The sequence below is a fragment of the Lampetra fluviatilis genome, chromosome 30 (genome assembly GCF_964198595.1).
Source record: "Lampetra fluviatilis chromosome 30, kcLamFluv1.1, whole genome shotgun sequence".
Lineage (NCBI taxonomy): Eukaryota > Metazoa > Chordata > Hyperoartia > Petromyzontiformes > Petromyzontidae > Lampetra > Lampetra fluviatilis.
In genome coordinates, this window is record NC_136304.1 from 9,091,522 (window position 1) to 9,116,432 (window position 24,911).

General features: G+C 53.7%; 1 protein-coding gene across 1 annotated transcript in view; it reads left to right on the top strand.

Annotated features, from left to right (window-relative positions):
• Positions 1–653: 653 nt before the first annotated feature.
• The window catches only part of LOC144943363 (uncharacterized), a 35,526-nt gene continuing 11,268 nt past the window's right edge, over positions 654–24,911 (top strand). The window contains exons 1-17 of the mRNA XM_078870738.1: positions 654–779; positions 2,460–2,607; positions 3,953–4,026; positions 5,671–5,811; positions 7,200–7,304; positions 9,144–9,209; positions 11,628–11,720; positions 12,600–12,725; positions 13,145–13,311; positions 14,751–15,106; positions 15,340–15,416; positions 16,430–16,494; positions 17,407–18,013; positions 19,513–19,713; positions 20,380–20,556; positions 22,039–22,917; positions 23,843–24,540. Coding sequence (XP_078726864.1) covers positions 711–779; positions 2,460–2,607; positions 3,953–4,026; positions 5,671–5,811; positions 7,200–7,304; positions 9,144–9,209; positions 11,628–11,720; positions 12,600–12,725; positions 13,145–13,311; positions 14,751–15,106; positions 15,340–15,416; positions 16,430–16,494; positions 17,407–18,013; positions 19,513–19,713; positions 20,380–20,556; positions 22,039–22,917; positions 23,843–24,540 — 4,049 coding nt within the window. The 5' untranslated portion in view covers positions 654–710. The remainder of the gene's footprint in view (positions 780–2,459; positions 2,608–3,952; positions 4,027–5,670; positions 5,812–7,199; positions 7,305–9,143; positions 9,210–11,627; positions 11,721–12,599; positions 12,726–13,144; positions 13,312–14,750; positions 15,107–15,339; positions 15,417–16,429; positions 16,495–17,406; positions 18,014–19,512; positions 19,714–20,379; positions 20,557–22,038; positions 22,918–23,842; positions 24,541–24,911) is intronic.

A 24,911-nucleotide genomic window follows, 5' to 3' on the forward strand; every position in this document is an offset into this window, starting at 1 on the left:
CAAACAAATGAGTGAGTGAACAAGTACTGTCTGCGTGAACGTGAACAGGTGAGTCGCCACGTGAGTGAATGAACGAACGACTGTGTGAACGGGCGACTGTGTGAACGGGCGAGTGTGTGAACGGGCGAGTGTGGACGTCATTGCGCGAGTGACTGAGTGAACGAGCAAGTGACTAGCTCGAACGACTGAACAAAGCCGGGTGACCAAGTTGAGCAAGGAACTTGGCTGAGTAAGCGAGCGGGGACCTCTCACCAACCACACGGCTCCGTGCGGTCATCTCCTCACGCCCACCACCGATCCCCGCGCTCCGCTCCGTCCGCCCACCTCTCCTCGCGGCGGCTCGCTTAATGGACTGGCTCAGGCGGCTCATGCTGTGCCCCCGGCGCGCGTGCGTGCCGCTCGGAGCGCAGGCTTGCCCGGCACTCGCGTGCCTCGATCGGCACCCGCGGCGGTGTCGGCAGCGCAGCAGCGGCGACGCCGGCAGCGCCAGCAGCAGCGGCGGCGGCAGGAGGAGGAGGAGGAAGAGGGACCGGCGTTGCTGCGGCTCCGGCTGCGGTTGTGGCGGAGAGAGGGCGGTGTGGCCGTGCCTGGCCCGGCTGCATGATGGGGCAGCAGCAGCAGGAGGAGGAGGAGGGGGGGGCGGTCAGGTGGCTGCGTCGCTGAGCCCCCGGGCGGGGAGGGGGCTGCTGTGCCCCCCGGCGCGAGGGGAGATGAGCGGGGGACCCGGGCAGACGGACATCCTGGCCATCGGCTTCCTGGTGAAGGAACGCTGGAAAGTGGTAACGGCACTCGCAGACGCACTCTGTCTGTCTCTCGCCCTCTCTCTCTCTCTCTCCACATTGGGATTATATGCAGAAGTGGAGCGGCAGCAGCGATTGTCAACTCCTCCTGGCAGACCGATGCCCGCTTGCAGGCCAGGTGCTGAAGTCACCTTGTGGCACACAGGGACAGCTGCCACTGAGGGTGTCCTTTAAAATGTGTTGAGATGTGATGCAAGGGGCTTATGGCATGCAAACCCTGTTGGAGATGCTCTGGCGTAATGGGCGATTAAGAACCAGGCTACAGTCTACATGAGTGGTTTTTGTTTTTATGAAAAAATTTATTGTTTAAAATTTTATTCACTTTATTATTATTTTCATCTTCATGACTTTACCGAAAGAACCAAAGAATATGAATAATTGTCTCGTGCCTATGCCGATGGCGCTTTTATTGCGTCGGTAGCAGTGGCGGTTGTGGTGGTTTTGCTGAGGCTGTGATGCATATTGATGGTGGTGGTCATCATGGCAGCGATGTTAACGGCAATTGTGTTGTGTTGATAATAGCAGTGGTGTTGTCTGAACGGTAAGACTGATGTGTTGGTGATGGAGGGTAATGATGGTGTTGTGTGGGCTTTGGTTACTGTGTTGAAATCCAGCACCGTGTCACTGACACCATTGGAGATGAGCAATACCAAAGTTTGACTAGATTTTATCCATTCAGAGTTTCGGATATCCAAAGATGCTTGGGCACATTACAAACACATGGACACGCACACAAACACAAATGGATCCACATTGAAAAGCACAAAGGCACCCCCCCCCTCCCCCCCCGTATAACCTTAGCGCAGACTGTTGGGGCAAGTGATGTTCGCGAGCACCTGTGAAGGCCGGCACGGCACACAAAGGGTTGTCGGTGGTCAACTTCACGCCTGGTTGCCTTTTGTTTCCCTAGTGGCAATGTTTGCACATCGCATCAGGTACTCATTTGAGGCTGAGTTGACCTAGGGGAGGCCCATGACAGGTTCAGATAAACGTCACTGGTGTTTGGCCGTGAGTGGGATTTGAACTCGGGTTGTATGTATGTTGAATTTCTTTTGCACTGTACGTAGCTAACCCTACTAATCGCAGGTGCGGGGAAAGGACAACAAACTAAACACAAAAAGCATTCTATAGAAATGAGTCCTTCCCCCGCACCTCCGATTAGCAAGGTTGGCTACGTATGGTGCGAAAGAAGTTCAACATGCATATATACATCAGCTTCATAGAGTAGTGCACGGACCACTGCATCATTGCTCCCCACAGAAAAACACAGACACATGGACACACAATTGGACTGGAGACACACGCACACACACACAAGGTTACACAGACAGACACACATGTACACAGACACACGCACGGGGCCTGGGAACATGGCGGTGAGGTATGGGTTCACTTCCCAATCAAGGAATGTTGATGGTGGTTATCTACGTCCTCACTGTAGATGAATATCTGTGGCTAATGAATCAGATGCCTTCCGTAACCCCCCTTCCCAATTGTTGGCTCACGGAGCCTCTCAAGATAGCCGTCGTATTAGGTGACTTTAACGCCAGAGTGGGTTATGGTGTTTGCACTTGGGCAGGCGTGATGGACGCTATAGGCTGTATGCACCGTCTCTTCTCCCCCCCTTCCACCCCCACGTGTGTGTGTGTGCTGCCGTAGCTGAAGAAAATTGGGGGCGGGGGTTTTGGTGAGATTTACGAGGCCGTGGACTTGGAGTCTCGCGAGAGCGTCGCTCTCAAAGTCGAGTCGGCCACGCAGCCCAAGCAGGTGCTGCGCATGGAGGTGGCCGTGCTCAAGAAGCTGCAGGGTGACTCTCGCTGGCTCGCTCGCTCGCTCACTCAGAACCTCGCTCACTCAGAACCTCGCTCACTCAGAATCTCGCTCACTCACTCAGAACCTCGCTCGCTCAAAACCTCGCTCACTCAAAACCTCGTTCACTCAGAACCTCGCTCACGCAGAACCTCGCTCACTCAAAACCTCGCTCACTCATAACCTCGCTCGCTCAAAACCTCGCTCACTCAGAACCTCGCTCACTCAAAACCTCGCTCGCTCAAAACCTCGCTCACTCAAAACCTCGCTCACTCAGAACCTGGCTCACTCAAAACCTCGCTCACTCAGAACCTGGCTCACTCAGAACCTCGCTCACTCACTCAGAACCTCGCTCACTAAAAATCTCACTCACTCAGAACCTCGCTCACTCAAAACCTCGCTCACTCAGAACCTGGCTCACTCAGAACCTCGCTCACTCACTCAGAACCTCGCTCACTAAAAATCTCACTCACTCAGAACCTCGCTCACTCAAAACCTCGCTCACTCAAAACCTCGCTCACTCAGAACCTCGCTCACTCACTCAGAACCTCGCTCACTAAAAATCTCACTCACTCAGAACCTCGCTCACTCAAAACCTCGCTCACTCAAAACCTCGCTCACTCAGAACCTCGCTCACTCACTCAGAACCTCGCTCACTCAAAACCTCGCTCACTCAAAACCTCGCTCACTCAAAACCTCGCTCACTCAAAATCTCGCTCGCTCACTCAGAACCTCGCTCACTCAAAACCTCGCTCACTCAAAACCTCGCTCACTCAAAACCTCGCTCACTCAAAACTCGCTCACTCCAAATCTCGCTCACTCATTCAAAACCTCGCTCACTCAAAACCTCGCTCACTCAAAACTCGCTCACTCAAAATCTCGCTCACTCATTCAAAACCTCGCTCACTCAAAACCTCGCTCACTCACTAAGAACCTCGCTCACTCACTCAGAACCTCGCTTGCGCTCGCTCACAACCTCACTCAGAACCTCACTCGCTGTCGCTCAGAACCTCGCTCACTCACTCAGAACCTCGCTCGTTCGCGCCCAGAACCTCGGTCGCTTGGTCACTCACAACCTCGCTCGCTCGCTCTCACTCACAACTTCGCTCGCTGTCGCTCAAAACCTCGCTCGCTCAGATCCTCGCTCGCCGCCGCTCAGTGAACACTCACTCACTTACTCGCCGGCACACTCGGTTGCTCACACTTACTCAATGGCACACTCGGTTGCTCACACTTACTCAATGGCACACTCGGTTGTTGCTCACACTTACTCAATGGCACACTCGGTTGCTCACACTTACTCAATGGCACACTCAGTCGCTCACTGGCCGACCTCTCTGCAGGCAAGGACCATGTGTGTCAGTTCATCGGATGCGGCCGCAATGACAAATTCAACTACGTCGTCATGGAGCTGCAGGTGACAACCCCCGTCCTCAGCCCCGTCTCTCTGTCTCTCTCACTCCAACGCTCCTCATCTCTTTCTCTCCATCATCGCCCCCCGCTCCCCGTTCTTGTTTTATCTCCCTCCGTCTTCTTACCCCAGTTTCCCTGTCTCTCTTTCTCGCCATCTCTCCTTGTCCCCCTGCACCTGTTTCGCTGTCTCCCTCTCTCCCTGCCTCCCTGTTTCCAACCTTGGCGACCGTTGTCACGGTCTCTGCTCTCCTCGTTGTCTTGCTGCCTCCTGTCTGCCTTCTTTCTTTCTGTCAGCTCATCTTGTGAGATTGTCTCCCGGCCAACGCGCGTGTGTATGTACCAAGGCCGTAGCCATGGCGTCAACATTGGGGGGGACCAAATCTTCCAGGGGGTCTGGGGGTCCCCCCCCCCCAGAAAAATAAATCAAAATTTGAAAACGAATTTCCTGCCTAAAATATAAAAAAAAAATCACTAACACACAGGATGGACTTTTTTTTTTTACAATAATGTCTAATCGTGTATTGTATTACATTGCTCTGTTTTTCCTTTTTTTACCTTTTCTTGTTTCATTGTATGTAATGGCAGAGATTAGGGATTAATAAAGTACATTTTGGCAGAGATTAGGGATTAATAAAGTACATTTTGGCAGAGATTAGGGATTAATAAAGTACATTTTGGCAGAGATTAGGGATTAATAAAGTACATTTTGACCATATTTGAATATTGGGGGGGGGGATGTGCCCCCCCCCCATATATATTATAATTGCGGCCTTGGTATGTACGCCCGGGCATGTGGATATAACTCGTGCGTGTGGATACACCCGTGTGTGCGCGTATCCGTAAGCCTTGTTTAAATATATATGTGAAATCTGAGTGGTGCCATGTGCTGATGTGCACTATAATCCAGCCACATGATTAAGATTGTTGATGCCGACCTTGACTTGTCTTACCGCCACTGCAAGTCGTCTGGGAAAACCTCCCAAGGTGTGTGTGTGTGTGTAGAGTGGGGCACGTTTATACGTCATCACTGACTCCTATTCCTATGTTTGGGTCTTGTGTGTTAACCCGTGTGTGTATTTCACGTCAGTGTGTGCGGGTGTGGGGAGCTGCAGTCTAGCGGTTAGCGCACTTGGCCTACGAACTCGGTAACCCGCGTTCAATTCTCGCTCACGATTATCTGGACCGGTCCTGAGCCCCCCCTAGGTTGAATCGGCCTCCAATGAGTATCTGGTGCGGTGTGTAAATATCGCCACTGGGGAGACAAAGGCCACCCACCCCCTCGTGTGCTGTGCTGGCCTTCATAGGTGCTACTGGCTAAACAGCACTTGCCCCTAAAGTTTGTTAAGGCTATAGGAGGGATCTTTGAATGTGCGTTTGAACTGGGAGTGGTAGTGCAGTGATAAGCACACTGCACTACATATCTAGTGAGCCAGGTTCAATACCCTTTCATGAACAGCATCAATACCTGGTAAACACGTGTTAAACGACGTCACGATCGAGGAGACGCATGCCTCCGGCCGTAGTTGGCTTCTGCCCCCACCAACCCCCCACCCCACCCCCCCCACACCTCCCTCGTTTGTCTCTCCGGCCCGCATCGTGCTCCGTGACCCCGTGTTTTGTCTCCGCACCTTCGCTGTCACTCGCGCAGGGCCGCAACCTGGCGGACTTGCGCAGGAGCCAGGCGCGTGGCACGTTCAGCCTGAGCACCACTCTGCGCCTGGGCAAGCAGATGCTCGAAGCCATAGAGAGCATCCACAGCCTGGGCTTCCTGCACCGGGACATCAAGCCTGTGAGACCCGCACCCTCGTGTGTGTGTGCGTGTGTGTGTGTGTGTGGGTGTGTGTGTGGGTGTGTGGGTGTGTGCGTGCGTGTGTGCGTGTGTGCGTGCGTGTGTGCGTGTGTGGGTGTGTGGGTGGTGCTGGTCACCCACCCCCTCGTGTTCCGTTCCGGCCTTCATCGGTGCTCGTAAACAGCATTTGCCCCAACAGTCTGTTAGGGCTATACGGGGGGAATCTTTGCCTTTGCGTGTGTGGGTGTGTGCGTGGGGAATGGTGGTGCAGTGGTTAGCGCGCTTTGCTACGAACCCGGCGACCCGAGTTTGATTTCCGCTCACGACCAATAACAGTTACGATTTTTCTGAACCAGTTTTGGGCATCTCCCTCGGTCGACTCAGCCTCAATTGAGTACCTGGTGCGATGTGTAAAAACATTGCCACGAGGGAGACCAAGGCGGCCCCGTATGGTGCTGGCCACCCACCTCCTCGTGTGCCTTTGCCGGCCTTCATAGGTGCTCGCTAACAGCACTTGCCCCAACAGTCTGTTCAGGCTATATGGGTGATCTTTGGGGAGCGGTGACGCAGTGGCTAGCGTGCTTTGCTATGAACCTGGTGACCCGAGTTCGATTCCTGCTCATGACCAATAACAGTTACGATTTTTCTGAAGGTCGAATCAGCCTCATATGAGAACATGGTGCAGTGTATAAACATTAGCATCGGGGTGACGAAGGTGGCCGGGCGTGGTGCCAGCCACCTATTGCCTTGTGTGCCGAGCGTGGATGAATAGACGCCCACAGTAATCGCCCCAACAGTCTGTTGATGGCTATACGGAGAATCTTTGTCTTGTGCGTGAGGGTGGGGCTGGATATGTTACCTTCACAAACCTCCTACTGTAGCTATGTACAGTCTGTTCTCCTTTAACGCGGTAGTTGCGTTCCACAAGAACACCGTGTTATTGAAATCTCGCGTTATAATAAATAATGTATATCATAGGGTAAAGCACAGTCTGCGATAACACGTGAGATGCGTACGCAGGATGAGCAAAGACCGAGGCGCGTGGGTAGCATCTAGAAGCATCCAGCAGCATCCCGCCTTGTGCAATGATGCTACGCCGATGCAGCCGTACAACCGCTTATTCTTACTCGCGCGGCGTAGTTCTGTTCACTGAATCGCGTGGCATCCAATTCACATCCGCGTTATAAAAGATGTGTTCTCTAATACACGCATCGCGTTATATCCAATTCGCGTTATGAAAACAACATGCGTTACAGGAAAACAGATTGTACCTGCATTTGTGTGCCAATAATCTGTGTGTGACCATATTTGTAATATTGTTCCTATATCTGTCTATGTGTGTGTGTGTGTGCCGGTATCTGTGTGTGTGTGTGTGCGTGCGCCCACAGTCCAACTTCGCCATGGGCCGGCTGCCTGGCACGCACAGAAACTGCTACATGCTGGACTTTGGGCTGGCGCGCCAGTACACCAGCTCCACTGGGGAAGTCCGGCCGGTAATGCTGCCCAGCGGTGTAGCACACGCACCAGCGCAAGAAGGCGGTCCGATGCGTTTCAGTGAGCCCCTCACGTTTTGTCAAACGTGCACGTGCAGCCCTTTTGTCCATCCCCCTGCTGAACGGAAGTCTTCCCACGCCGTTGCCGGTCGGTGTGGTAAATGGACCATCAGTGCGGGTTGGTAAAGGCAGGCAGCGTAAGGTGTGGAAGCACAGAAGTATGGTACAATGATGTAATTTTCTGCACCGCCTCAGGTAGCAGTGTTTACAGGGTGCCCGCTATAAGGAGGAGAATGTGGTACATTGTGCTTTATTAGGAAGCCACTGGAGCTATGCACTTTTAAATCTAGATTGAAAACTCATATCTTTAGAACTGCTTTTTGTGTTTAGTTTGTTGTCCTTCCCCCGCACCTCCGAATAGCACGTGCGGTACGAAATAATTTCCACATACATATACGTAATGGCTTGGTTGGGAAAACCCTTGCTAAACCGGTCCATCTCCGGTACTCAATCAACACGGACCACAGACGCTCACCGTGGCTGGGCCATGGGGTGGGTTGCCAGCACCCACCGACCTTACGGCGTCGCCAAGGCGTTAAGCCAGGTCCCAAATATCCGTGGGAAATTCCGAAATGTAAGCAAAGTTAAGAAACGAATTGTGTTCGGAGATTAAGATTAATAAGCAAATGGCTGCACGGACGCATACACACGAATGAACGCACGGTGATGTCGTACGTCGGAGGTTGCTCCCTCTATTCTATTTAAGACAATTTAAGAATAGAATAGCATGGTTTAAGGTTTTGTAGTGTTCACAGATGTATGGACATACTCATTATGCAATATTACATCCGTGCATCTGAGAACAACACGATGATATTTTCTTGACATAGCAATAGGTATTACGTCAGCTCCCTTAAAAATAACTAATGCTGGATTACCAAGGCATTATATATACCTTCCGACATAGCCGGGTGGTACACTCAGGGGCCTGGTATTTTGTCGCACCACTGAGCCAGCTTCACTGAGATGCTGGGTTCATGTTTGGGTTTCAGCCGCCCGTGATTAACCCACGTCAGTGGTCGCCAACCTGAGGCTCTTTAAGGACTGCAGTGTGCGGCTTTTGAAATTCGAAAAAAAATACTATCTTGTTGTTTTGGTTGCTGACCCCTGACCATGGGAGTCCAGTTCACCATGGATAGGGGTTGGCAATCTGCAGCTCCAGAGCCGCTTTCGGCTCGTAAAAAAATTCTTCGTTGAGGTTATTTATTACGGACCGTTCCGTCTTCACATGCATTGCGTTTTTTTTTTACCAATTTCTAAAAACAATTGCCGCTCTTGTTGTTTTGGTTGCCGACCCCAGACCTAGGTTGTCACCTGTAGCAAGGTCGTGGTCTCGGCCTGTTCACCAGTGACTAAGCAGACAAAAACCTACAGTAAATTTGGTTTTTCACTGACTTTGTTGTAGCATAGCATCAAGGATGAAATTTTTTTTTATGTTTATCGAATTATTGACATGACGAACGATTTTTTTTCAATGAACAAAGCAGCTGCTGAATTATAAAGAGAACGTTTCACACAATTTATTACGTGATTTTAGTCATGCATTTAATTCTCGAAGCAGGATAAGTCCAGCTTCAGTCAACAACCTCATATGCGCCATGCGTTTTTATTGGCGCAGTCACTGGTGACCGGGGCTGTGACCATCGGCTCTCTTACACTTGAGAACCCGGCTTCATCTCGGGTGAGCGGGCGGGTGGGAGCTTGGGATACGAAGCTGGAACTCTAGCTGGCTCCACAGCCTTGACACAGCCACTGTGTTGTGTTTGTTGTTGATTGCAGCCGCGCGCCGTGGCCGGCTTCCGGGGCACGGTGCGATACGCGTCGGTCAACGCTCACAAGAACCGGGTACGTGAGCCCCACGCTCGGGAGGCGATGGGCGACGTTCAGTGGGTTGAGTTCATCATTGGGGCGACTTCCTCAATGTTTTCCCCACGTTCTCTTCCTGTTTAGTTTAAAACCTGCGTTGTCTTTCCCCCCGCCCCCCCCAATTCTGTTCCGATCGTGCGATTGCCATCGTGCCCTGAGACGTAGACTCCATTAAGATCTCGCCCAGGGCAGGTCCCACCCTCCGTGATGTAGAACGCCCCTCGGAAGGGAATTTCACAGAGCCACCTCTGAAATACCCTCGGGTGACCTCTGCTCCATACAGTAAGGGACAGTATTTTGTCACTCGACCTGCTCCAGATAGTACATTTTGAAAGTTCAGTCAATCAATGCTTGTCGTGCAGAGCTGGAATTTAGCCTAAATAACAAATGTAATGTTACAAGTCGGATTTTTGTGTGCGTTCACCTTGTAACTGACACCATCAACTCACTACACAGTTTCATCACGGGCAGCTGCCCGCATTCGAACTCGTACGGTAACGTGGACATTCATTTTATGTCAATGGCCCGCCTCTTGAGACGAAAGGGGATAATACAAGCTGTGCCCTGCTTACACAACTCATCTCAATGCATCTCCTGCTCAATGCATCTCCTGCTTACACAACGCACCTCGATACATCTTCTCACAGCCCCCTGCACTAAGCACAACAACAACAACTGCCATTCGCCACTAAGTGGCGGTGACGTCACCACGACGCTTACACACCACTGCCTTAACACACAAAGTCCCTCTGTCGGCTCCACATTCTCACTTCTTCCTCACATCCGTAACGAAGGTGCCACAGGAGACCCGTACCTTTACCAACGACGTCAAAAACTCGTTGCAGGTCAAAGTTCACGTTAAGACCCCGGTGTCTGAAACAACTGGCAACAGCTGCGGCAGTGCCCCAGCCAAGATTCCTTGCCCTGCGGAGTTTGCGTAATTTAGGCTACTGCAGCGAATGACGCGAATGAAACCGTAAGCAACTAAGGTGAGAATACAGACGAGATGGGTCGTGAACGCGAGACAAAGAGGAATGCTTGACTCCCAATGATGACGTTTCATTGATTTTGCTGCTTGGGCCACAGTGGGTGAGGGGGGGGGTAATCGATACGTGCTGACGTGGAACAAGCTTTAGGGGAGAATCATGCATGCGGATTGATTCTGTAATGCTGCCCGACGCGCGTTTGTCCTGCGTAGTATTTAAATATTGAATCGGTGGTATGGGAAGCCGATGGCCGTCTGTTTGCCTAGGAGCTAATAGCCCTGCTATTCTCTGGCTCTGCTCTGTGTCCCTCAAGTTTTTGGGCAACACCGATCCGTTTGGCCGGTTTTCAATGCGATAGGTCTCCAATAGCGAGACTTTGTGTCTTAGGGGGCCGTCCGTGTCGGATCGTTTTCCATCAAAGCAAAGTCTTCTACTCCCAGCTTAGTCAGGATGTGCGTTCAAGAGGAGGGCAGAGAAAGCGCTTCAAGGATGTCCTCAAGGCCCACATGAAGAAGTGCTCCATCGACACTAACTCATGGGAGGCTGGCCCAGGATCACACAGAGAGTCCGTTTCAAGGATCCAAACATTTTGAAACTCAATGGCGGAAACAGGAAGCAGCATAACAAAAGGAGGCCTAACTTAACCCTCCCCCACGGCTCATCCTGGCTCCTCCCCCCCCCTTAACCTATATTTAGTCTCGTGTCTCTTAGAGTTCTCCCCACTTGATACAGTTATTTTGCTGTGACGGTGCCACCTGAAGACGGAAGCTTGTGTTGCCTCCGAAACGTCGTGATTTAATTTATTTTTATTTAATTTTTTACCTACGCGACTTTACCGAAAAAACCAAAGAGTATGGACCGTTGCAGTCACGAAAACTTCAAATCTAGAAGGAAGAGGAAAGGCAGGAACGGCAGAAACAGCAATGCTGCAGCACGACTTGCTAGTCCAGTTCAACCCACCCCTCTTTCTGGACACATGAGCCCTCGCCGTGACAGAAGCTGGCATTCCCAGATCGGTCTCTTCAGCCATCTTCAGACCCACAGATAATCCAACTGTTCTATGGAAGACAATCATCCTCACTTGCGAGGGATAGCCCATTACGATGAGTACCTCCTCCCCTGGTATGGCTTTACAGAAGGACAGAGTTAATGCATATGTGCTTTCAACCTTGCTTGGAAAGGGTTACAACGTTGACGGGGGATTTATAATGTAAGCGGCGAGACCCATGAAATAAACGGATATCAGAATCAGAATCTTTATTTAGACTGAAAGTAATCTGATGAGCTATGAAGCTCTTTTTCGCAGACGTCCAGGATGGGCGGGTCGGCAAGTTGCAATAGCTGTGTCACGTGGATGCTCCGCTCACTGCCCCCTGGCCCCCGTGTGTGTCGCCGTGTGCGTGCGGTGCAGGAGATGGGTCGCCATGACGACCTGTGGTCGCTCTTCTACATGCTCGTGGAATTCGCTATCGGACAGCTGCCGTGGAGGAAAATCAAGGACAAGGTGAGATGGGATGGGGGGGGAGGCTCGTGCAGTGAGCGGCGACAGCGGCCGAGTGGTCGCGCGTTCATCGCAGAGGTTCGCCGGTTAGAATCCAGCAGGCCGCCCTGGTTAATACTGCGGTGTGTATTGACCAAAAAATAAATACTACCCGCACGCGCCGTCCACTCTTTGCAACGGACGTTTAAAAGATCCCATGGCGTCATTCGCAAGAGCAGGCCGTTGTGTGTGCCGGTGTCAGCGTCCGTGTTTGAAACAAATTACCCCCAAATGTACGCCAGTGGATTGTACACGGCAATCGTGACTGGTGAGGCCAAGTTAGAAACAGAGCCAGTAATCACCAGAGACCCCTGAGCGCAATGCTGAAAAATTACTTCACTGAACTTCTTCTGAAGTTGGCTTATGTATCCACACTGGGGGGGGGGCATAACTTTTATCTGCCGTGCAACGTGTGTTCTTCACACTTAAAAACCAGACGTTGTCGTCATCAGTGCTGGAAATAATCCTAAATAAGTGATTTAAAAAAAAACTTACCTTAACACCATGGGGTTTTGTACAGGCATTGGTGACTGAGACCATCAGCACTGTGATATTGAGAACTCGGTGTAGTCGTGGATCGCTCAATCCCAGGTTCAGTAGTAGCCTCGATTTGCCTGGCCAACTTAATCGTTTTATAATTAACACGTGACATGCAGCGTGCAGTTAACAAAGGGGAACCGCTCAGATTCATACGTGCAAACGTGTCATCTCTCTACTCGTTGAGACATAATTCCCTTTACTATGGCAACCATCTGACGTTTATCTCTCCCCTCGCGCACCGTCCTCTTCCTCCTCCTCTTCCTCCCCGTCCTGGTTGTCGTGGCGTGTTACCACGGCGAGCAGGAGCAGGTGGGGCTCATCAAGGAGAAGTACGACCATCGGCTGCTGCTCAAGCACATGCCGGCAGGCTTCCAGGCCTTCCTCGACCACGTGTCGACACTCGAATACCTCACCCAGCCCGACTACGAGGTGAGGGCCCCGCTCGCCCGCTCACCCGATTCCCTCGCCCAGTCACGCACCCGCTCATTCATCCATTTTACTCACCCGATCACCCGCTCACCCGCTCACCCGCTCACCCGATTCCCTCACCCAGTCACGCACCCGCTCATTCATCCATTTTACTCACCCGATCACGCGCTCACCCGCTCACCCGCTCACCCGATTCCCTCACCCAGTCACGCACCCGCTCATTCATCCATTTTACTCACCCGATCACGCGATCACCCGCTCACCCGCTCACCGGCTCAACTCACCGATTCATTTGCGCAAATATTCACCGGCTCACCCACATGCCCCATCGCATCCCCAGCACTTTTCCACGGGTCTCCGTGCATTCCCCGAGCACCGCTGTGTTTCCGTCCTCCGTGCGCGTCGTTATGCGCGTGCAGCTGATCCTGTCGCTGCTGGAGAGCAGCATGCACGAGCTGGGCGTCACGGAGAACGAGCCGTACGACTGGGAGCGCAGCGGCGCCGACGCGTCCGTCACCACCACCACCACCACCTCCACGCCGCCGCAGCAGCAGCAGCACACGAGGCACACAGCCGCAGCGCTTGGGTGAGCGGCCACTGCACCGGGATTTTCACTCGGTTTGGCGCTTTGAGCTTTGGGAACGGCGCACGGAATCCTTGTTGAGCAGAGGCCAAACGTGATTTCGCCACCTTCGTCATTGATACTGCCTTGCACAAGGAAAATGCACGGGGAGGCATGTGTTTTTGGGAGATGGACCTTCGGCGTTTAGAGTATTTGGCTGCTATAGATTTCCAGGTGATAAGCCACTATATAGCTCAGTGGGTCTTGCCTGGTAAAATACAAATTGTTTAGTGGTATAGTTTAGTGACCTATCTGCCTCTCAAAGGACGTTGCCCGAAGCGTGGGTCCACTATGTAACAGGGGGGTCCCCTCCATTTACGTTGCTCATATTTACGTTGTTTCGCTATAACGTTTGCCGACCAATTAGGGGATGTAATTTTTTTATTAGAAAATTTGAAAGGAAATATTATGCGGTACTTTGGGTAGAGTGCGTGATGCCGCTGTACTTACCATCTCTCGATGCAATCTCCGCAGTCATCTCTGCTGAGTACCCTGTGTCAACTCGTATGTTTAAACTTGTTACGTAGCATCTTTTTGGGTTTCTTTTGATATCTTATTTGCTACTTGTTTAATGTTTAACACGTAGTAGGCTTTCGCAACCAATATTAGCCATAAACATTTTTTTTGGGTTAGGTCGTGTAAATATAAATGTGTCGTTAAACCCGCCACCACCCGACACAGCCAAGTAGTACGATTTTTCACGTAAACAAAACATGCCATTTAGTTACTAGTTCATTGTAATTTTTATGAACACATTAACCCCCCCCCCCTCTGGTCTTCGCACCTCATTGGCTCATAAGTGATGATATCACATCTATCCCTTTATTTAAGGTCGAAACAAGAGGATTTCTCTACAAATCTGGCTGTCACCCGACGAGGCTGTTTATAATTACTAACGAAACGTCGTACTCGGATTGCAAATGTTGTGGGTTTACTCTCCAACACACCGGTGTGCTGAATTAGTAACTAATTAACCCGTTTTGTTTACGTGAAAAACTCACTAATTGGCTGTGTCGGCTGGTGGCGGGTTTAAGGACACGATCTAACCCAAAAAAACGTATATTATGGATACTTATTTAATGCAAATTTTTACCAAAAATTTACCCTCGGGAACGTCCCCGAACCCGGCAGAGATCCAAGTTCGATTCTCGCTCGCGGCCACCGCCAACACCAGTATCTGTGAATATATTAATTGGTCTCGGGCCTCCCCTAGGTGGACTCAGCCTCAAATTAGTATCTGGTGCGGTGTGTAAGGATCAGCACTGGGGAGACAAAGGCGACTGGGCACGGTGTTGGCCACCCACCGCCTTGTGTGCCCTGCCGGCCTTCGTTGGCGCTACTCCACCAACACAAGAAAGTCTGTGAAAGCCTACACGGGGGATCTTTGTCTGTTGTGTGCGCAGCGTGGCGCACCCCACGCCGCCGCTGCTGCTGGGCGACGTGCAGCAGCGCGAAAGCACCTACGACGTGCTGCAGGACGAGCAGCTGAGCGAGCAGGAGAACGCGCCGTCGCCCCTGCAGCCGGTGCGACCCCCGCCGGGTTGCTGCCCCCCCCCCCGCCCTTCCCCCGCCACCCCCTCCCGTGCCGCCGCCACCTCCGCCGCCGCCGCCACCGAGCGCCGCCCCGGTGACGCCGGCGCTGCGGGCACCGGGCGCTCTCCCGCCGCCGCCGCCGCCGCCGCTGTCGCCGGGCGACCTGCGACGGCAGAACCGCACCGACCAGAACCGCAACAAGATCGGCGCGGATGCGTGCTGGGGGGTAAAACGACTTGCCGTCGCTTCTTTCCTTCTGCCGAATCCCATGGACGTTGCATTGTCGGCACCCGACCTCCGAAGTCTGCTGCTCGGGAGTTTCGTTATAACCACTGGCCTCCTAGTTTCCTGTCCACGCTGTCGACTCGTCCTTCGAGGACTGTTCTCGTAGCCTCATCATCGCCGCTATCCGGCTTTTGGTCACCCCCTTGGTTCCCGACCTCTGGGTGCTACTCGAAGGCTCGTCTGTAACCTGCCCAGCCGGAAAGCACCGCATCCTCAAAGTGTCTTCCTGCTCCAGCAAGCACCTCCGATTGGCACGGTTGGCTACGTGCGGTGCGACATAAATTCAACATACCAAGTGGTTATCTAATTTGGTGTCCCTAAGCCACTCGTGGAAATTCCACATTCTCTTAGCAGGAGCCGTTCCCTTCTATCGGCCAGCCACGGTGGACTTATTTTCAAGTGGTACAGCGGTCATCTTGACGAGAGTGGAGGGAGGTGGTGATTGGCTGAGGTCCACCCTTGAGCTGGATTTGACCTCGTGGGCTTCCACGGCCGAGCTGTGAATGCTCTCGCTCTCACCGCATCGTAATCCCACCCGGATAATTGCGATGATGTGAACGCTCTGTTACTACTTTGTGGCAAGTAAAACGTTATTTGTGGAACACGTGCATACGCGCGTCCGTGTGAGAGCGAGAGCCAAAAATATGTAGATCCCTCGTATAGCCGTGTACACCGTGTGACTTACCCAGCCTGCCTGAGTTCGATTTCCAGCCGCTGCACATGGCTCATAGACCACCGGGGATCAAACAGGCACAGAGATGTGTGGAGGAAGCAGTGGCTAAAACAGGACATGAGTGTGTACACTAGGGGAGATGATTCCATATTCCGCGCAAGAGTGCTTGGTGAAAGCTTGAGAGAAGAGATGCCCAACGGACGGCTCGGCCAAGCAAACTGCACTCGGGAGTACGAGCGGCTGCGAAGGCTTGCGTGGTTAGTCGAGTGTCGCTTATCTGAACAGGTCCTGGGCCTTCCCTAGGAAGACTCTGCCTCGAATGAGTACCTGGAACGTTGTGTTAACGTCGGTACTGGGGAGGCAACGTCGGTCGGGCATGGTGCCGGGCCTCGCCACCGCCCCCTCGTGCGCCGTTCCGGCCTTAATTGGTGCTCGCTAACAACACTTACCCCGACGGTCTGTACGGCTATAGGGGGATCTTTGTGCGTGTGAGCGTGCGTGTTTTCAACCGAACAGACACACACGTGTACTTGCGCGCGCATGCACGCGCGCACACACACACGTATATTAACCCGTGTGTACGCTTTCCAGGATGAGCGGCATTTGGAACAAGGAGACATGTCCACGGTGAGGGAGAACGGGGAGGTCGGAGGAAGGTAATGACTCCTCTCTACACCACGCCACTGAGCGTCACGCCACCTCACACCATGCCATTTCACGCCATGCCACGTGACACCACGTTGCACCATGCAACTCCACGCCACTCCACGCCACACTACGCCACATCGTACCACACCGCACTCAAGGAGCGGCGCAGTGTTAGATCAAACCGTCTCCTTAAACAAGCGCAGCGCACGTCGCCGCTCGTGGCCCTGAGCGCCGTGGTGAAACTTCCACATTCTCATGGTGGAGCCCGGTTTCTCTACAAACGTGGTCGACTTGTGGGTTCCACGGTGGCTAGATGTTAGCTACCTCGCCTGGTATACAGGAGATCTTGGGTTTGATTGCCTGGTATACAGGAGGTAATGGGTTTGATCGCGACCATGATGATGCCTCTATATTTGGAGTTTGTGTGTTCTCCCTGTGGTCGCGTGATTTTTCTCCGGGTCCTCTGGTTTTGCCCTCCACATTTAGAATCAACATGCGTTTAGAGTAATTGGCTGCTATAAATTTCCACGTGATAAGCCACTTCGTTGAGCTTTCATTTGTGATAGCCAGGTCGCTTCTGAAAAAGAGCTACATACCTCGGTGGGCCTTACCTAGTTTAATGTGGGGGGAGAAAGCCCCATGGAGAACCTGGAGAAAGCAAACCCAAAAGAGGGGACAACTTTGATCGATCGATAACTCAGAGCTGTGTCACCTTCTGACTGTTGTCAGGGTGATTTGGTCAGAGGCCCAATAATAGTAAAATGTAGAGTAGAGACACTGTTATCTACAAAACCACATGTTAACACTGCATATCGTGCAAAAATGCGGCTGAATTTGGCGGTACTGGGTGAGCAAATCGGTGAGTATTTGCCCATGTCTAACTTGGCTAACAACGTGACGCCGCCATTTCCAATGTGCAGGCCCGACACGCGCGGGGAGACCTGGTGGGACCCAAAGCTGGAGGGGGCGGTGGCAGCCCCCGCCGCTCACGTGTGGCACCACGACGACGTTTACCACGGCGACGGTTACCACGGCGACGTTTACCACGAAAATGGTCACCTTGGCGACGGCGTCCACGGCGGTGACAACAACGAGGGCGGTGGCAGCGCGCTACCCGCGACCACTCCGACGGACGAGTGGGTCGTCGTGGATCACGAGGACTTCCCGCCGGACGGGGGTCGACCCCCCGCTGACGCCGCGGTGCATTCTGGGAGGACGCGTGGAGATGGTGCCGCCGATGAGCTCTGCTCCCTGGAAGACGACGACGAAGGTGGCGACGAAGGTGGCGACGAGGGTGGTGGAAATGGTGCGGCGCCGGCGGAGGAAGAGGGCAGAAGGGCGCACGGCGGCGCTCGAGCCAAGGGGGTGGCCGTCGATAAAATGGACTCGTCATCGCCCGAGCGCGATCAGGGGGCGGCACAGGAAGTGGGCGCCATTGGACCGTTGGGTCACGTGACTTCCATCCGATTCGGGGACCCAGAATTTTGGTTGGATTCGGAGGGGGCCAGGGAAAGGAAGAGAGTTGAGGTGAGTTTGGTTTAGAATACCCGTTGAACAAGCTTCTACATCCTTGAACTTGCTGTCACTGAATGGATTCCACTTTGAATGCTTTGAGCCTCTTCGCCGCTCTGACCGTGATGGTGCCGATGCGAGCGCACGTGCATTCGTGTCTGTGGGGACCTTTTTGCCAATAGCAAAATGATGAAATAATAAGAATAGGCGTTACCCCTTCTGGCAATAACATGGATGTAACTGCTCACACCGAGCTGTTCATGCTTTGATATTTGCACTGCCTTTGTGCTGTTTGCCTTTTGGCGTTCTCTGGTGTAACCCTGGCGAGACAAGGCCATAAAGAAGGCTGGTGTAGGCAAATCGCTTTCAACGCCAATGCCCATCTATTATCAGAGCGTGTTTGTTTGGTTGCATGTTTTGCCACGAGTTATGTGTGCATACTCTTAGGTTTTTTCGCTAAAGTCACGTAGGTAAAATAAAAAGAAATAATACTGTTGAGGAAGGCCAGCGTCTCGAGAAGCTGTGACTTCTTGTCTCGTCTGTTAGAAACTCTAACAGATCAGGGAAATTCCTCCCCGTAGAGGGCATTAATTCTAGATTTGAAGCTTTCGTGACTGCAAGGATTCATACTCTTAGGTTTTTTCGTGACTTTACCGAAAAAACATAAGAGTGTGAATCCTTGCAGTCACGAAAGCTTCAAATCTAAAATTAAGTTATGTATGGTTAATGCACACTTGATGCCTTGCAATAGGTGTATTTGGTGTTTAAACATCTTAACGCCTCCTGTTTTATTGTCAGAAAGGGTCAAGTCTATTCTCATTATTTCGTGCATTTGTGCACGCATTTTAAATGTGTGTTTGTGCATACGTATCTACAAAGTGAGGACCGGTAGTGCAATGGTGAGCACATTGCACGATGAATGACGCAACCCGAGTTCAAGTCCCGCTCTCGACCAATATCAGTTACGAACATCTGAACTGGTCCTGGGCCTCCCAAGGGTCGACTCAGCCTTAAATGAGTTTCTTGGTGCCAGTGTGTAAACATTAACACTAGGGAGACAAAAGCGGCCTGGAATGGGGCTGGCTACCCACCCCTCTCGTGTGCCGTGCCAGCTTTCATTGGTGCTCGCTTAATAGCACTTGCCCCAAATGTATGGTAAGGCTATATTCGGGGGATCTTTGTATTACATGCGAGTGTGTGTGTGTGTGCGGAGCGGTAGTCTAGCGGTTAGCGTGCTGCGCTATGAATCTGGTGATCTGAGTTTGATTACCGATCGCAATTATCTGAACCGGTCCTAGGCCTCCCATTGGTCGAATCGGCCTCACATGAGTATCTGGTGCAGTGTATAAATATTATCACCGGGGAGACAAAGTCGGCCTGGCGTGGTGCTTGGTACCCATCCCCTCGAGTGCCGTGCCGGCTTTCATTGGTGCTCGCTTAACGGCACTCGCCCTCGCAGGTCCGTTAAAGACTGTACGGTGTGGGGGGGTCTTTGTCTTTGATGTGGCGTACAGCGGACATCCCCACCGGATGTGAGCCGAGGTCACGACCCCGGCGTGCCGCCCCCCGCCCAGTCTCCTGTGCCGCGGAGTGCGTCCGGCTCGAGCAGCCCCTTGGGCTCCGTCGGGCGCCGCCAGCTGCCCCTGCTGCCCCGCGCCTCGGGCATCAAGCTGCTGCCCTCCGTCATCCGCATCTCCAACGCCCAGCTCAGCCAGGTGATCAGGGCAAGGCAAGGTCGAGCGAGGTGGAACGGGGGCATCGTTTAGCCCCAGTATTCAGAATCGAAATATGTATTTACCCTGGAAGAATCCGAAGAGCTCATGAATCTCTCTCCCACCCTACTGTTGCAATTCAACTTCACAAGGTTCCACTTGTGGTGCGGTGACATGCGCCAGTGGTTGCGTTTGCCACTTGTTGCAGAGGTTCACCGTTCGAATGCAGCGGTCGCCCCGATTAACACTGAGGTCGGGTTAACCGTAAAAATACCACAGGCCGCCTACTTCACAGTGGACATTAGAGATCCCCCGAAGTCATTCGCAAGAGTAGGCCGGTTGTGTGCCGGCACCAAAGGGCCCACATTTTCCAAATTTGAAAATTGGCCACAAATTAAACAAAGTGCAATAATGCATGGCAATCATCGTCCCTTACCGGCAGACTAATGCCCCAGGTCACTCTTGCAATGAGACTGTCCTCACTTCTCGCTTGGCGTGAACAAAGTAAACTTTGGGAATACCCACCTTCGCGGACATATTCTTTATCCACGTGAACAGACGTTCCAATTGAAGACCGGTCTTGGGCCCTTGCAGTCAAGCGCCATCATCGTGACCGGCTCCCATCGTACCTTGAGCGCCGCGTGACGATGCGCACGTGTGTTTGTGCAGCTGTCGAGCGGCTGGGAGGTGCCCCCACCGCTGCCTCCGCTACGGCCGCCCACGGCGCGCGAGGTGCCGCCGCTCCTTCACGCGGCCTCGCAACCCCCTGCACCACAACACCAGCGCGATGTCCAGGAGAGGGAGCCGGAGCAGAGCCGGGCCCTTGCAGCGACGCAGCCTTTGCCGGTCGGTAGAGGCGTCGTCGCCGGCGGCGGGAGGCGGCGGGCGGCGGCCTTGGCTGACTTGGTCGACTTTGGCAATTAAGATCAACAATTGGCTCCAACCATTAGATGTAATCGGTTGATGTAATCGACTAGCAGGTTGGATCGATCGTTCTATCCGGTTGCTCGTTGAGCCATACTGCTGCTGCTGCCCGGTAGAGTTCCACGGGGGGTTTACCGGGGGGCATCCTTGCCGGGCACACTGAATACGGTGTCGCGGTATGCAGTTGGGCATTCGCGTGCATTGTGATAGCATTGCAGTCGTTGTAGGGTCAAGGGTTGACAGGCAAGCCATCATTGCCATCTCTACAGGATCATACTGGTAGGAACCTCCTGGTTACATCAGCCCACAGGGGATTATTGTGTCCGTCCGTCCGTCGTGCATCCAAAAATGGGAGGGGTGGGGCTGGGTGGAGAGGGGAGGGGAGGGTGGGGAGGGGCTGGGTGGGGAGGGTGGGGCTGGGTGGGGGGTGGGAGGGGTGGGGCTGGGTGGGGAGGGGCTGGTCACCCCGTGGTGCCCTTATAAAACTCAACGTTTAACCTACTCACGCCGGCTTGTGCCCGCCCTCACAGTCGGCCATATTTGCGGAATACACCACGCCGCCGTTGACCCTGGCCATTGACCGAGCAACCCAACGTTCCTACCAGCTCCCTCCGCAGGAATGTGTTAATGGAGTTGGCTAAACACGCCAATCTAGGACCACAGAGGTTGGGCATCTGGTGGTGCCGGTTTTGGCTGCCTTCCCGCTTGTCTGGTTTTCAATGCCTCCCTGCGAAAACTGTGCACGTTACAAAGTCTACAGCTTATTGATGTGCAATTTGCACGAAATGACACCACCTTCCGATATTAGTAAGACACTGGAGCTGTGCACTTCTAAATTTAGATTGAAAAACTAATTTGTTTAGAACTGCATTTTGTGTTTAGTTTGTTGTCTTTCCCCCACACCTCCGATTAACACGGTTGGCTACGTACGTTATGAAATAAGTTCTAGATATTTATGTGAATAACATGTCATTATTATTATACGTTCGGCATCAATTTCCATGCACTACATTTTAGTTTCTGCATCAAGTAGTCCATCATGATTTACGATCGTCTGTGACTTAACGCGCACCTTTTGAATTCAAATGTGGCTCAAGTTCCAGGTCTCAGCTTAAAAAAGGAGACCTTTAGTTTCCTTGGTCATAACGTCATAATTAAACTAAACTAACATTTTTTACAAAAACTGAGCTATATAGCTTTTTTTCAGAAGCAACCTGGCCACGAATGATAGCTCAATTGAAGTGACTTATGTCGAAATTTATAGCAGCCAAATACTCTAAACGCACGTTGATTGTAAATGTGGAGGGAAAAACCACAGGACCCGGAGAAAAATCCAAGCGAGGTAGTTAACATCTAGCCATAGTGAAGAGCTATTAACTTTTTTTTCTTTATGGACGCCACCAGGACTCGGCCCAGATCATCGAGGACGGTGGGAGACGAGAAACGGACGAGGAGAAAAAGGAGGCTGTGGAGGAAAAGGTGGCAGAGGACGAGGACAGCGTTCTGGTGCCGGCCGTGCGAGGGGCAGTCAAGGGCGACGTGGAGCCGGAGCGAGCCTGCGACGGCGAGCGTGGGCGAGCGAGAGCCGCCCCGCCCGTCGCCGACACCGACAACGACCCCTCGCTCACCGTCGTGTCGGCACGGCAAGCGGCGCCAAACTCAGACGGCGCAGCGGACAAACAGAAGCCTGCTGCTGCTGCTGCCGGTGGCGCCACAGTGGAAAACGCAGCTCAGAGGGGTGGCTTCAGCAGCACCGGCGGCGGCGCGTGTAACACGTCGGAACCCGCGACCCTGTCGTCTGCCCTCGCCGCGGAACTCGGTCCGGCCGCCGCCGCCGCCGCTTCCGTGCCGATCCGGACGCCGGGAGGGGAGTCGGCGCCGCTCACCCGGGTGGAGCGCACGTTCGCGACCATCGCCGAGACCACGCGGCTGGGCGTGCGCCCGGCCCGCCGGCACGTCGCGGGGCCGCCCTCGGAGCCGGCCGATGACGGCCTGCCGGCCCCCGCCGCCTGCGACCTCGATAGGAGCCCCAACCGGAGCGAGCGGCGAAGCCGCCACCGCCAAGCTCGACGCCACGACCGCCACGGCGACTCCGAGTCCGAGGCGGAGACGGTTCGGAGCGTTCCGGACAGGACGTTCGGCAGCGGCGGTGGCGCCGGAGGGGCGGTAGCCGGGTCGGAGCCCGCGGCACAGCCGGCGCCGCCAGGGAGGAGGCCAGCGATGCGAGAAGAGGCCGGCGTCCATTCCTTAGCGACGTCGGAGACGGGCGGAGACAAGTGGAGGGTGAGGAACTTCATTACGGCGAGGTTGTTGTTTGTGTGTGTGGCCATTGGTGCCCAGACCAACGAGCATCTGGTTTTGTTGGCGGATGGCTGAAAGCAGAATTCAGAGTCGGGTTTAGAGCGGTGCTGATCCAGTGATCTGAGGAGGCATAAAATGTTATCAAATGTCGCTTCATCCGGCTTTACCAGCTTTTGAGAATGAACAACGTTGGTTTGATGGACGTGTGGATTACACTATGTACAGGTCAAGTAAGAAGCGGGTGGTATGGTGGGTGAGAGGCGTGTGGAGGGGACTTGAGAAGAAATTCTGGGATTTCGTTTCTCGTGGCCATTTCTGAGTGCACCACACGAGACCGAATAAATGTGCACGATCTTTCTCTGGGTTCTCCAACTACCTCCCAACACGCCAAACACTCGTTCAGAGGACTGGCCAACATCCCAAATACACAGGATCTCAGTTAGACTTTACTGCGTAAATAAATGGCATCATTATTATTATAGTAATAGAATTATGAGAAGCTATCCATAATAGTTATTTTGGGTTAGATCGCGTAAATGTGTGTCGTTAAAGCCGCCACAACCTGACAGCCAATTAGTAAGGTTTCTCACGTAAACAAAACAAACCAATTAGTTACTAGTTCAGCACACCGGCGTGTTGGAGAGTAAAGCCATAAGATTTACAATTCGAGTCCTGTGATGTTTCGCTGGGAATTACACCCAGCCTCGTCAGTCGACAGCCAGAATTGTGGAGGAATCCTCCTGTTTTCGGTATTAAAGAGGGGTTAAATGTGATGTCACTTATAAGAACCTAACTGTCCCAACAAATGTCTGGGTCGTGAGAAAGGAAGGCAGCGATGCCCTCAATGTTGTGGTACAATCACCGGCATTGCACTCGGCGACCTCCTTGCCCTTGACCTCCTGCTCAGGCGGAGCCTCGCTCGGAAAGCCCGGCGGCGCTCAACGGAGCTGAGCCGGACGTCTTTTCGGACGCGGAGGGCGACGCCAAACAACGCTCGCTGCACGACGGCTTGCCCCTCCTCCTCCGTGGGTGGGAATCGAGCCGCAACGAATCCGCCTCGGAGCTCTCCTCACCTCCGCCACCTTCGGCCAAGGAGCAGCTGCTGCGCATGAAGAAGGGCGTGGGGCGGCTCCCGCAGCAGCAGCAGCAGCGGCAGCGGCGGCAGCAGCAGCAGCAGCGGCTCCACGTGTCGCTGCTGCTGCTCGCCGAGGGCGACGCGCGCCCGGACACCGAGGCGGCTTCGCCGATCGCCCTCGCTCCCACCGCCGCCGCCACCGCCACCGCCGCCACCTCCTCCTCGCCTCCGTCTCCATCGTCACCACCGCCACTGGCGCCATCGCGCTCACCGGCACCGTCGTCATCGTTGTCGCCACCCCCCGCCGTCAGGCCGGGTTCCCCTTCCAGACGGCTCGGCGGTGCCGGCGGAGGCAAACGTAGCCGGATTCCACGGCCCGTGACGCCAAGCGGGGATGGGGCGGCGGCGGCAGGAGGAGGAGGGGGTTCTGTGTCGCTGTCGCTGTCGTCGCGAGCGCCGTCGTCGCCGCGTGCGTTCGTGCCGCGCCCGCCTCCCGGGCGCCCGCCGGCCCGACCGGCCCTGGAGTCACGGTGAGCGATGGGCAAACCTCCACCGAGTGTGTGCGTGCGTGGGGTAAGTTGGCACATTAGGGGGCACAGCTGGTGTGTCTGCCAGTCATCTCGGTCAACCCATGATGCCTGGGTCTGTCCCGTGACCTCCTGTAAGCGAGCATTCGACACTTGACGTGGCCTCAAAGTGCACCTGGCCAGGCACGCGCGCCATGGTGATGTCACCGTCACTTGGTGGCGAATGGCAGGTGTTGGTATTGGTGGGGTAAGTGGCCGGTCGGTGTGGTGCCATCTGCTGAGGAGGTGCGGAGAAAGACCCTGGAGCCTGAGACTGGGTAAAGCGCCTGGGGTGGAGGTGACCGCCCAAGGCGATTGTGTGCAGCCTGCACTCC